Genomic DNA, 14174 nt, shown 5'->3' with positions numbered 1-14174 from the left:
GGCTTGAAGTAGTTCTAGGATGGGTGACCGACCAGGAAGTTGATCCCGGGTGCGCATGAGTGAGGACAAAGTGCCCGGGTGTGCATGAGTGAGGACAAAGTGCGCAAAAAAGACTAGTATTTATATGTGGGGCCAGTCTAGATCCCGCCAGGAGTAACGACCGCCGGCGGGTGTGTTCGGGGCGTTACATTAGTGGCCTAGAATTTTTTAGAAGTATTTAATAAAGTGTCTATAGAAATCAGCATGGCCAAGGAAGCTTTTTTATACCTTTCACATCTCTAGGATATGGAATTTTCTCAATTGCATAAATTTTAGTTTTGTCTACATCAATACCTCATTCGGAGATCTTATGTCCAAGTACTATGCCCTCATTCACCATAAAGTGGCACTTCTCACAATTGAAGACAAGATTAGTTTCTTCACATCTCTACAAAACTCGATCAATGTTGCTGAAGTGATCATCAAAAGAAGTCCCGTAAATAGAAAAGTCATCAATGAACATTTCAATATTCTTTTGAAACAATAAGAGAATATATCAGTCATACATCTTTCAAAGGTAGTAGGTGCATCACATAAACCAAAAGACATAGGTTTCTAAACGGACAAGTAAAAGTACTTTTCTCTTGGTCTTCTTTTGACACATGTATTTTAGAGAAACCAGAATATCCATCAAGAAAGCAAAAGTGTGAATTCTTAGATAGTCTTTCTAACATTTGGTCCATAAAAGGCAAGGGTTAATGATATTTTCTAGCAGTTGTGCTTAATTTCCTAAAATTAGTTACCATCCTATAATCAGTTACAATTCTCTATGGGAGAAGTTATTTTTTTCATTAGGGACAACGGTTATACCTCCTTTCTTAGGAACACAATGAACAGGGCTTACCCATCTACTATCAGCGATAGGATAAATTATACCTACCTCTAGAAGCTTTAGGATTTATGTTCTTACCACTTCCTTCATTTTAGGATTCAAGCGGCGTTGATGATCATCAATAGGTTTAGCATCTTGTTCCATATTAATCTTGTGCTGATATAGAGTGTGAATAACGCCCTTAACAACATCAAGAGTATATCCAATAGCATCTCGGTGCATCTTTAGAGTTTTAAGTAATCTCTTTTCTTCATGTTGTGAAAGGTTAGCACTAATAATAATAGTATATATCTTCTCTTCATCAAGATAAGAATATTTCAAAGTATACGGTAATTTCTTTAATTCAAACACCGGATCTCCCTTAGGTATGGGAGGATCTCCTAGAATTTCAACATGCACACTGTGTTTAAGGATAGGTGCATGCTTAAAGAATATCCCTCTATTTCATTTCTTTTATTCATATGCATATCATTTTCATGGTCTAGCAAATATTGTTCCAATGGATCAATAGGAGGCACAAAAATAGAAGCAAGACCAATAATTTCATCTTTACTATGTAATTCTTTCTCATGTGGTTGTCTACCAAACTTAGAGAAATTAAATTCATGAGACACATTACTGAAACTTATTTCACTTTTTCTATGTGTCTTCAATCTGAGAGGGTGCTATATCATTCACAATTTATTGATATGAAGTAAAAGTTATAACACTAACACTAGAACACATATCATATAAACTATAATAGCAATGATCTCCAATCTTAACAGAAACAACATGCATGCCAACAATTGGTTTATTTTTATCTAACACATCATGTTTGTTTCTGGCAGGTTTTGAAATTCTAGCAGTTTCATCATAGAAGTAAATAACCTGCCCCATCAATATTATCAACCAATATATATTTAACCATAGCAATATTAGGTTCTAAATTTATTTTTTCAGAAGGTTAGGGTGTCCTAACAATACTTTTATTAACCACGGTTGAAGCTTTAGCATGTTTCTTAATCCTCACAGGAAAGGGTGGTTCCTCTATGTAAGCAATAGGCACAACTAGATCAACATGGTAAACCATTATTTCATCTTTAACTTTAATAGGTTCCTCTAAAAATTCTTCAATATGTGGATAAAATTCAAACCACTTCTCCTTAGGGAGATCAACATGAGTAGAAAATGAGTCACGGAAGGAAGCTACTATCTCAGAGTCAAGCCCATATTTATTGCTAAATTTATGAAAAGTATTAGTTTCCAAAACAAATTTAACACAATCAAACTCAAGATTTATACCTAACTCTTTACCTTTGTCGAGTTTCCAATCTTACGAGTTGCGTTCAATTCTCTCCAGAAGATACCATTTGAAGTCAATAGTCTTATTCAAGGAACTAGTAGAAGAAGAATCAAGCATCGATTGATCATCGTAAGAAAGCCAAGCATAAAAGTTTTGAAGTATTGTTTTTCTTGAGAGCTCATGATTGGGGCATGTGTCCGTCATAGTATTAAGCACCACCAAGCTTAAGCGATACTTTCTCCTTGACGAGGCCAAAAATTATAGATATAATTCCAATCACGATGAACCACATGCATATGATAAAATTTCCAATGGAATTCCAATTTCGGTCGATTCGAATCCCATGTTCCAGCATCATCCAATACCATGTACCAAATCAATGTTTTCCCTCCAAATATAAAGGTAACACCTTATTATTAACTCCATCTTCAGATATGCGTGCAAGATTAAATAATCCACAAATCTCATCTATATATATCAAGTGCAAATCAGGATGAGTTGTACCATCTCCTGCATAAGGATTAGCTAGAAGTTTCTCTAACATACCCAACGGAATTTCACAGTAAATATTTCTAGTAGGTTCACTAGGTTGAGGAGCAACTTTTTCCACTTCTGGCCGGGGTGAAGATACCCCAAACAGGCCCCTCAAAGGATTATCTTCTATAGTAACAAGCAAAAGTAAATTTCAGCACATAGAAAAAATGTTTCCTTATCAAATTACACTTACCAAAGGTGCTTCACTCTCCGAAAATGATGCCAGAGAAGAGTCTTGATGACACACAAGTATAAGGGATCAATCGTAGTCCTTTCGATAAGTAAGAGTGTCAAACCCAATGAGGAGCAGAAGGAAATGACAAGCGGTTTTCAGCAAGGTATTATGTGCAAGTATGTAAGTAACAATGATAGATAGTTTTGTAGCAAGATAATTCGTAACAAGTAACAAGTAAATGTAGTAGAAAGTGTGCAGCAAGGTGGCCCAGTCCTTTTTATAGCAAAGTACAAGCCTAAAAGTTATCTTATATAAAGTAAAGCGCTCACGATGACACATGGGAATTGTCGTCTAGTCATGTTCATCATGTTGAGTTGATTCACTTTCGTTACTTCGATAATTTGATATGTGGGTGGACCGGTGCTTAGATGATATTCTTACTTGAAAAAACAACCTACTTATTATTACCCCCTCTCGCAAGCATCCGCACCCAAGAAAGAAGAATTAACATAAATCTAACCATAGCATGAAACATGTGGATCCAAATCAACCCCTTATAGAATAACGCATAAAGTAGGGTTTAAGCTTATGTCACTCTCACAACTCATCATCTACTTATTAATCCACATTGCCTTACCTTAGGCCCAAGTATGGTGAAGTGTCATGTAGTCGATGTTCACATGACACCAATAAGCAACAACATACATATCATCAAAATATCAAGCAAATACCAACTTCACATGATTACTTATAATAAGACTTGTCCCATGTCCCCGAGAACAAAAGAAACTACTCACAAATCATCACCATGTTCAAGATCAAAGGTATAATGAATATGATAAAGGATCTGAAAATATTATCTTCCACGAAGTAAACTAACAAGCATCAACTACGAGATGTAATCAACACTACTAGTAGACCTCAGGTACCAATCTGAGGCTTTGATAGAAAGATTGCATACAAGAGATGAACTAGGGTTTGAGATGAGATGGTGTTGATGAAGATGTTGATTAAGATTGGCCCTCTCATGAAGGAGGAAGCGTTGGTGATGTTGATTGCTTCGATTTCCACCTCCCGAAGGGAAGTTTCCTAGACATAATCACTCCACCGGAGAGCGAAAGGGCCTCTATGCACGTTTCCACCTCGAGAAGGTGGCACTTCATCCCAAAAGTAACCTCTTGATTTTTATTAGGTCAAAACCCATCATAAAGCAGAAGAGGAGGCTGGAGCGTGCCTGTGGGCCTCCAAAGCCATCACGGTGCACCGACGGGGGGTGGTGGGTGTGCCCTATTGGCTTTGCACAAACAGGTCGCCCCTCTCTGGTACTTCTTTGCTTCAATAATTCATATATATTCCATAAAACACCCTCGTGAAGTTTAAGGTCATTTGGAGTCCAGAAAATTTCCAGCTTTTTCCATGGCTTTCAAGTCCACAATTCCAGTTTTCGGCAAATTTTCTTTGTACGTAGATCTCGCAAATTAAGAGATAAAGGCATTAGAATTTTATCATCAAGTGGAATAATGACCAAAAAATACAAATATAAGTAAGAAATCATGATGCAAAATGGACATATCATAGGTCAGGGGGACTTGTGAGGGTGCCACAAGCCTGATGGGCATGCCCTACCCCCGAGGGAGCACCCTCTAGTCTTGTCGCCTCCTCGTGCGTCTTGTGGCCTCCTCCCTAAGTTTTATCGTGTTTGAACTCTGTTTGGTATTGATTTTCTAAAAAAGTAAAAAACACGCAAAAAACTGGAACTAACACTAGGCACTTTAATCTAATCCTTGTTTCTTCCACAAGCACTTGGATCCATTCAAATTGTATAACCATGTATAAATAAAAAAATACACATTATTAGTAGTAGCGTGGGGCAGAAACAAGCGTTGCTATTGTGAAGCAATAACATCGGGTAGAAAACCGCGCTACTGCTAAGATAAGTACCAGTAGCGTTGCTCTGACCAGTACTACTGCTAAATATTAGATGTAATGCCATAGCCGTAGTGTGGGCCCCATGTGCTACTGGTAGGCCTTTACCCTGCTCTACATCTAGGATTTCCCCTAGTAGTGTGGGCATGTTGTTCACAAGTCTATAGGTACATTTTATTATAGTTTTTCGATAATAAAACTCTTAAGAATCCCAATAGGCCTCTGGATGAACAAATATTTGATTTTCGGATGATAAGAAAGCATGTCATCCAATTTTAGAGCCACAAAAAGCTTTATTATTTTGAAGGTTCTGTTTTTTCAAAAAATGACTACGAGGACGAGTAGCCCTGGTTGGATATCATATCCAAACGGTGGATCGATAATTTTATAACTTTGAGTGCGAAACCAAGTAGCCCTTGAGCCTTAATTTGATCTCGGAAGTGTATTACACTAACACTTGCCCCTTTGAGATAATAAGAGGAGAATCTTTCTGAGACAGTCTCAAATTATTACCTTCTTACAAACACACTGCCATTTGTTGAGTTTAGAACGGACTTTCAACACAGTTTTGGGTGGATAATTGGATTGCTATACCTCATGCAACAATGGCCTCACCTATTCTCCTTTTGCAGAAGAAAGCACATAACAATTTCACAACTTTGGGACTTAGAAGACCCGACGGATCACTTCCACTTCCCATGCCCAAAGAGGCTTTTGCTCAATACAATGAACTATTCATTCTTGTGGTCGACAATCACCTTAATGAGGATAATGACATTTGGCAATACCCCTCTGGTTCCCCTCATTATAAGGTGTCCAATGTCCACATAATTCTCATGGGGAATCACCAAGGTCTACCGGTCATTAAATGGATTTGGCACACTTGCCATCAATTGAATCACAAAATTTTCTTGTGGCTTCAGGTTATTAACTGGCTCAACACTAGAGGTATGCTTCATCGTAAGAAAATTTTCATAGAATATTACTCTTGTATATGTGCAACACGAACTCTATGGAAAATAAGAGACTGTTTGTTTTTCCATTGTCCCTTTGCAAGAACATGCTCGTCATACCTTTGTCCAAATTGGGTACCCCTTCATCAAGGCATACATGCATATATCAATTCCCTAAATTCACAGTTGGGATTGCCATTCTCCCTGGAAATCATTATCCTAGCTGCCTTAGCCAGTTGGAATGCTAGAAATGACAGGATTTTCAAACGGATAGCACCAAGTCTTTATAGCTAGAGAAGAAGATTCAAGAATGAGCTCAAATGCTTTGTTTACAGAGCCAGAAAGAAGATCTATCACATCTTAGAGAGTTGGGTTCATGCTTTTGCCTAATTCCCTAGGTATACCAGTTGATGTAGTTGCACTCTAGCCTTTTCCTTTATTCTTTATTTGTTTGTTGGGCTTTGTTTCTAATTTTGTATAACCTTTTCTTTCCTTTGAGAACTCTATATTTTTTTACCAAAAAATTAATAAAAATATGAAGGAGAGTCCTCTTGTTTCCTTCAAAAAAAATTTGGGGGGGTGGTGGTGGTTAAAATTAGAATACATGTCCATTATTATTTTTGAACAAAGTGAATGATGGTGGTATCAAAAGAAAGAGACTTAGAGATCAGCCTTGGTGATCGGTGGGCGCGTCGTGATCTCCTCTCAGCGAGTCCCCTCTCAAAGTAGTTACGCGAGGGCGATGATGGGGTGTACAAGCTAGGGTGCATGGGGGATCAAGCATTGGTCGTAGATAGCTAGACAAGGGCGATCGCACATGAGATCAAACAACACTACATTTACCATCCATCGAGTTAAGTTGCGCTCGCATGGTGGTGGAGGGTGAACTAAGTTTTTGGTATGGAGAAAACGATAGCATGAAGGTTTGTGCCATAAACTATATAATCAAGCGAATAACAACTATAGTCGGCATATCCCAACATAATAAGACCAAAGATGGGTTATAGAAAATCTACATCACTAATAAAGCTTGTGGAACTATGAACCATCAATTTATAACAAGTACTTTCAAAAAAGTACATTAATTAGTATTGATACAAAGTGGTGAAGGTAAGATTTGCTTTGTTATTGTTGCAACACTAGCTTGTCGTCTTCCGTGCATGCCACTCCTAGCCGAGCTAGTTTTTCACTTTTCCTTTTAAGGCATTAGTTTGTAGGGTTGAGCAGCACTACAAATGGTAGTATCCATATGGATTACTAATTACATTTTCCTAAAACACTGTCAATCTTGTTTTTTTAATGAAACCCCAATTAGAGTTAAATCAGTGCACTTCTCGCCCAGCTCGATGCCCCCCAACTAATTAACAATCCAATGTTGAACAAAATAAAGACACAGGGCCCACATCACGAAATAACAACATTTCAACTTCATTCTTCATGAAGACATGCAGGGATGTTGCATATGCTTGCACTCACCTTGGTTGGGCTCCCCTCCGTTTTGTGGGCCCGAGGCGACCGCTCCCTAGCACCCCTAGGGACGGGCTAGGTGTGACTTACCATAACGATGATCTCTATGCCACAGAGGTGCACGTGTGGTGGGTTCTCACATAAAAATGCATATGAAATGCAGGTTAGGGAGATTATATTGGACTATAGGGTAGGTTATAATAGCGCAAGTAAAACAATATCTTGCAAATCAGGAAATGTGTAGCCATAGATCACAAGATTAGCACTAGGCGTGCAAACTCATAGCATAAACATAGTCCCTTTTTGCGTTGGTGTATTTTTTAACATACTACCTTCTCCTCGTGGCTCAACGACTTGTCGAGTTATAGTCAAAGTATCCACACATAGAGGGAGAAAACGTTGCTCGTTCGAATGGTTAGGTCTAAGCATGCAACTTTGATCGTGGGAAGATTGATGACTAGGTTTCGTAATGTTGAAATCAGCTAACTCTAAAATCTTCACTCTTCTCCTTATAAGGCCGCCATGGGCTTATGTATTGAATGCTTATTAGAATTCAATGCCTCGTCTAATTCGAGTCCTAACCCGAATTAGATTACAACATGAACATGTCATAACACAAATAATGTTCTCTAACATGTTAAATAAAATAAGTCGACAAATTCATAACCAAAATGAAATACATAGGTAGAAGTGTGCATTCGAATTTCGACGTGTTCTATAGGCTTGCAAATATTTCTTCACGCCTACACGATGAAATGCCGTGAATATGTATCGCTCTTAAAGCAGCATTAGGCCGATCATCGGACATCTTATTGCACTATTCGATCTTAGTAACCTTCATAGCTGAAAAAGAAAAGAAAAAAGCCACTGGTAGCAGCAACGCCGGCCAGAAAGCGGGAGAAAGGCAAAGGAGGAAGGCCGAGAAAAAACGGTTCAGCCTTCTTCGTCCCGGAGGCGAGCTGCAGATCGCGTTTCAGGCCTTCGAGCGGCTCCAATGGCGCCTCCGTGGCTCCCACGACCCGGGGGCAGGGGTGCTCGCGCCCGGAACAAGGCGTGGCGGGCGCTCGCTCGCCACGCAGCCTACTCCGCGCTAACGGCCGCGCGCCTCCACCAGGACCACAACCCAGCGCCGCTCAGGTGAACCTCCCCCCCTCCTTCCGGCAGTAATTGTGCTCATTCATTTGTGCAATCTGCCGATTAATCCCCGTTCGTCTTGTAGCGCTGCTCTTCCCACGACGCCGGCTATAAATCAGCCCGATGGCCGGGGCGCTCTTCGCACTCAGTCGGATCGGGGAGGGAGCCGCCGGAGTTCTTCTGAAGGGAGGACGGGGGGATGGACGCCGGGACGGGGAACTCGGGTATGCTGTACCACGAGCTGCAGGCGCGGCAGCTCTGCGGGCTCCATGCCCTCAACGCGGCGTTGCAGGGCCCGTTCTTCAGCGAGGGGGACCTCCTGCAGATCGCGGCGGACCTCGACGCCCGCGAGCGGGAGGTCATGTCCGCCGCCGGCACCGTGGGCGCGGGGGATTTCCTCGCCGAGGGCGAGGGATCCCACAACGTCTCCAACAGCGGGGACTTCAGCGTTGAGGTGAAATTATCCCCTCCTCACTCGTCCTCTCTCTCTCTCTGCCTCGCTTACTGTTTTGTACTGATGATCTGTTTTTGTTAAATTATTAGAGATTTTCTATCATCCTGTAGTGTGCAGGCACATTTTGTAAGATTGCTGATTGCTTTTTGTAATTTCCCCGTGAAATAACGTTGTGTAGCTTGTGTATGTCATGGAAGAAACAGTAAAACAATAGTATTTCCATTTTGGGGCTCAAACAACAAGCTTGCATGCACTCAGTTATATCTAATCAGAAAACTATTACCAGGAAGCAAGGGTTTTATTGATCTAAGACAGCTTATGCAACACTTCCCAGATATTTGAATACACTTACAGCCCGTTTGGCAATATTTGGGAAGGGGAATGGGAGTTCAGAGTAGGGAGTTGTATTGAGATTAGACATGGGATGAATCGTTCTATTCACAATCCTTTGTTTGGCGCATGATGGGTATTATGTGTGAGAATTTGAGGAGAAACTGTATTTCATTGTTTGGTTCGTGGGAATTGACGTGGAATTAAACAAGGGAAACTAACATAAGTTATGATGAAGGGTTAAGATTGAGTCACTAAAACAATTTCCTTCCAACTCCCACCCTCTCCCCTGTTAATAAAACGGTGGGAGTTGGAGTCTCAAGTCCCATGACTATTCCCTTATGAGCTCCCAATCCCCCTAACCAAACAATAGATTTGAAATCTCGTACCCCTTCAATTACCATTCCCCAGCTCTAATTACCCCAAACAAACAACGCTGTTATGGCTATTAGCCTACTACCAAGCATCGCCGAATATAAACACGGTGCACTCATACGGTGTTTATTTCCGGCGATGCTTGGTAGTAGGCTAGTATACTGTATGATTAATATTTGTTGAGATAAAGCCACCAGTGTATCCTTGTTTTGGGAGCGGCACTCTATTCATCACATTTATAATTAGCTTAAAATAATACCCACACCTTTGCTATATGGAAGTTATAAAACATCGCTAGGGTTTCTCATGCACGTGTAACTAAACCGTTGCATGCAGAATGATCTGAAGTAGTTCTCTTTATGAATTGTTGCCCATCTCAATTTATGAGGGCAGTGGGTGCAAGTTCGTAATAGTTCATCGTTGATGTTTACTAATATGCACGTACCACACAGGTACACACATGATGATTGATAAGTGATAAGTGATATTCTATTTATAGAAGTGAAGTTCACAAAAAAAGATACTACTTTGGATCTTGATATAATTATAGTAGCTTTTGGTTATGTTATAGTAGCTTTTGGTTATTTGAAATTTGTTTCATGATTTAGTTCTCAGTTTTGACCTTAGGAAGGACTTCCACTACAAATTTGGTCACTTCACCGTTGACTATAAGCTGAAGGTGGTATGGGGGGTTCCGTTTGAAAAAAGGTGGCATGGGTAAATTCTGGGACTTTGTAGAACCTGTTAGTGCTATTGTGGAAGTTATTACTATCGGAACTTCACAACAATAGGTATCATAACTTCATCGTAATTTTGTAATTTTATGAGACGTTTTGGAAATTTTGGATAGATTTGCATCATCAATACAGCCCAGAAAACTTTGGAATTTGAAGTGTTGCACTATTTCTTTCATTCAAATTTAAGTTGGCGCAATATGTCCAAGAAAGGTCTGCCATAGTATGTAAATGCAATAATGAAGAAGAGTCGCATATAAATCTATAATAAATAGACTATTTTAGTTTAGAAATACATAGTTATTGAAGTATAGATAACTCAACAGTAAGCAAATTTTTCTGTATGCACTAATGAATTCATGGGTTGCGGGGCCATAGTGCTGATGTCACTTGTTTTCATTTTATTTTAAACGAAATTTGCCAAGTTTATTGCTTCTCTTCCTTCTAGTTTGTGTGTTCCATTTTCATAAGCTTTATTAGTTGTGATGTCTTCCATCAATTGCAATGTTGCATCCATTCCTTACCCTGGTGGTAGGATGTAAGCTAGCACAATTATGCAAGTTCGGATGTTTGCTAGCTCTGCTCATTTCCTGGAATTACTATTCCACATCATTTTATGATTCATGAACCTATGTTTCTTTTCATTGATAGGTTTTGAAGAGGGCACTAGAGGTATGGAACCTTCAGTTTATCTCCATGTATTCCCAAGCTGCAGCGGGAGCCCAATCCAATCCTGAACTGGAAACTGCCTTCATCTGCCACTTCCAAAACCACTGGTTCTGCATTAGGAATGTGGATGGGGAATGGTACAACTTCAATAGTCTGTATCTGGCCCCTGAGCACCTCTCTCAGTTTTTACTCTCAGCTTACCTTGACAGCATGAGGGGGCCTGGCTCGAACATCTATGTAGTAAGGGGCACTTTCCCCAGGGACTGTCCTACTGATTACAATGACTTTGGTCAGTGGCTGGATCCTGAGGAAGCCAGGATCATTACACATTCTCGCTTCGAGGCGCAGCAGAAACAAGGGAGCAACTCTGCAATAGCGATGGCCTCGAGGAGGTATCTCACAGTGGGGGTAGCTTCTGGCTTGAGGGGCCTTGAAGTTCCAGGCACCAAGATTGAAGTACCTCGTCAGCAGCCTTACCAACAGAAGGGCATGACTATGATGCAAGAGGAGAGTGATGACGAACTGAAGGCGGCGATAGCTATTAGCTTGATGCCATTTGAAGCTCCGGGGACCAGTTCTCTTCCAGCCCAAGAAGAGAGAAATTTGAAAAGTGCGCTTGGCAAGGACACCAGCATGGAGGAACCTGTCTGGAGCAACTCTGAAGGGCCGGTTGAAGAAGATTAGGATGCCATCTTTCTCCATTTACATAGGAGCATTCTTAAACGCTAAGAAAAGAAGTTTCAATTCGCTGGAGCGGTTATTGTGAACTTGTGATATGTTGTAATGATCTGGAATGCTGGATTGAACCTGTGTGGCGATGATATTTTACATACAGATGTTGAACTCCTGTTAAAATGTGGCCTTGCATCTCTATCCGTGAATTTGCTTGAATTCATTTTGAAATGCTGCTACTTTAGAGTAGATTTGGGATTAGCTAAATCATCTAGATCTCACAGTTCCTTTGTTGCTTTATTTCTTCTAGATCAACAGGGAGGGCTTCCTGGCTCCATTGATAGAAGCCTGAAACACACAAGCGGGTCTAGTACATAAGGTTCCAAAGTAAAATAAAAGACAGACTCTGGGAGGTGATGAAACACCAGCAACTTAACTACTAGGACAGAGACTGAAATTTAAAACAACATGAAGTGGTTCAGAAGGCAGCCCTGAATGGTCAGAACCACATAAGAAATACAGTGGATTCGCAGCGGACTGATCAACATGCGCTTTCGCTTCAGCCACCAGCTATGGTGTCGGTGGCGTTCACGAACAGATGATCTCCGGAGTGAATGTAGGGCCTCTGTCGCCAAGCTTGTCGATGGATGGACAGTGATCACCATCAGCATCTTGCATCTTCAACCCCACTGCAGTTGTGCTGTGCTCCCCAACAAATGCTGAAGGTGTAGGCAGATTGCTCTGTGTGCACCAACATGTGCTCTCTAAATATCGGGTGCCATTTTCTGAATGCTCGTAAAGTTACCTAGCAGATCTGGCTCAAAGATACCCAAACAACACCATTTAAAACTATGCTATTTCTGTGCTTCCAAAAAGCCCAGAGTAGAGCAGCTATGATCATATTCAGTGAGTCAAGTTGTTTGCCAGCTACCCAACAAGAAGTAATTGACTCAACAGAAATGCCTACTTGCCTGGAAAAGAAAGAACTAACTTCTTGCCACACAAGTTTAGCAACTGAGCAATCAAACAACAAGTGATGCACACTCTCATGTTCAGTACAGAAGACACAATCAATAGGTTTATTCATATTTATTTTTAGAACATTATCTCTAGTCACAATTTTGTTGTAGGAGACCAACCAGAGAAAAATATGAATCCTAGCAGGAATATGTAAGGTTTGCTTACCTGGATAAGGGTGGCTGCTCTGTCTAGGGCGTAGTCCAAACATTCTTATGGCTATAGCTGGAGGTTCGTGTGTGGTCTGGCATGTAACATCCCTTTCACGTGTGACGGGAAAAACAAGTCAACACGTGCAAGCGGAAGAGAGCGACAGCGCACGAAACTCACGAATAACTTAAAAGGCCTCTACGTGGACACAAAGGAGGGCCACCACCAATTTTTAATAAATTGCCAAAGCCAGGATTTGAACTCAAGACCTTAACTCTGATACCATGTTAAGCTTCATGCACTAGACAACGCAACCAAAAGTACGAAATAATAAAAAAAGCTAATGCAATCCATGTATACTGTAACAGTTCTCATTTATCAGTTTGTGATGGATCTTCTTCGTATGGCAGCAGACCCAAAAAGGGGCATGTATATATGAATCTTAGGTATCTTCGCAGGTGATTGGAAAATGGCCAAATCAGCAAGGTTCCAGGCAACCCTGTAAAGACAGAAGGAATGAGCTGATGAGCAGAAGGCAAAGTGTCACACTTCCGTAGCTGGGAATTCTGTCTATTTCTCCCTCCCTGCACTCTTTCTTGTTTGCTTCGTTCCGTTGGATTCAGATAAAAGATCGAGCGACGGAGCGAGTCCCCGCACTGCAACAATAGATGCTTGTTGCTGGGTAAACATACATGATGGAGTGTAGCAACTCTGCGTGAGCTCATGTTTCCTTCCGCGTGATCACTGCCTCAGATTTTTCCTTTCTTAGGCGAATTCACCACAAGTACAGAACCACATCCCAAGCAAACAGGCCTTGAAAGAGAAATCTGAAGCATACGTGTGTTAGTGACACCGGTTTTGCAGTGGTAACTACTGTAGTACGCGACCTGAAGATACCTAGATGACAGGAACTCGGTTGTTTCTCCATGGGAGTGTCACCTCACCTCAACGTTTGTGGAAGTTATACTGAAGGTGGCATTTCATTTTATCTACATAACATGATATGATGCGGCATGGCATGGAGGAAACAGCGACGCGGCAACTTGCAAACCACAAGGTTGAGCGTTCACACACTACAATTGCAGAGAGGGAACCCGTTACCCGTTCGCATTTAAACCTCCTCCTGGCTCAGGTTCAACAGCAGCTCATATCCATACGGAGAAGACTGAAGACGACGGTTGGTGCGCGGTTATTGGCGAGTATGGGTACGCGTCTCGTCAATCAAGCACACAGGGCATGAGAGAGAGCCCTCCATCACCATAATTTCCAATTTCCAACGGCACAGGTCGATCGATCGGGCATTCATTCAAAGTACTACTGCCGTCCTAAACGCGATGCCACAGGAACGTCACGTCGCTTCTTGGTGATAATGAGCCAGCAACAACCGAAGCAAGGCCGTGCCAGATGTTCATCTTCCCCTCCCCGGGC

At 41.2% G+C, this 14174-nt stretch overlaps 1 protein-coding gene across 1 annotated transcript; it reads left to right on the top strand.

Annotated features, from left to right (window-relative positions):
- Positions 1–8148: 8148 nt before the first annotated feature.
- LOC123445759 (ataxin-3 homolog) lies at positions 8149–11762 on the top strand. The gene is made up of 3 exons (XM_045122795.1): positions 8149–8348; positions 8431–8799; positions 10890–11762. The coding sequence occupies exons 2-3, from the start codon at positions 8545–8547 to the stop codon at positions 11589–11591; spliced, it is 957 nt and encodes a 318-aa protein (XP_044978730.1). The 5' UTR covers positions 8149–8348; positions 8431–8544; the 3' UTR covers positions 11592–11762.
- The last annotated feature ends 2412 nt before the right edge of the window (positions 11763–14174 follow it).

Source organism: Hordeum vulgare, chromosome 1H (assembly GCF_904849725.1).
Source record: "Hordeum vulgare subsp. vulgare chromosome 1H, MorexV3_pseudomolecules_assembly, whole genome shotgun sequence".
Taxonomy (NCBI): Eukaryota; Viridiplantae; Streptophyta; class Magnoliopsida; order Poales; family Poaceae; genus Hordeum; species Hordeum vulgare.
This window is presented reverse-complemented; position numbering and strand designations above follow the sequence as displayed.

Bases quoted from the DNA above. Each gene is read 5' to 3' on its own strand.
- LOC123445759 (XM_045122795.1), top strand. From the start codon at position 8,545: ATGGACGCCGGGACGGGGAACTCGGGTATGCTGTACCACGAGCTGCAG. The intron at 8,800-10,889 runs GTGAAATTATCC...TTTCATTGATAG, and splicing joins GCGGGGACTTCAGCGTTGAG to GTTTTGAAGAGGGCACTAGA.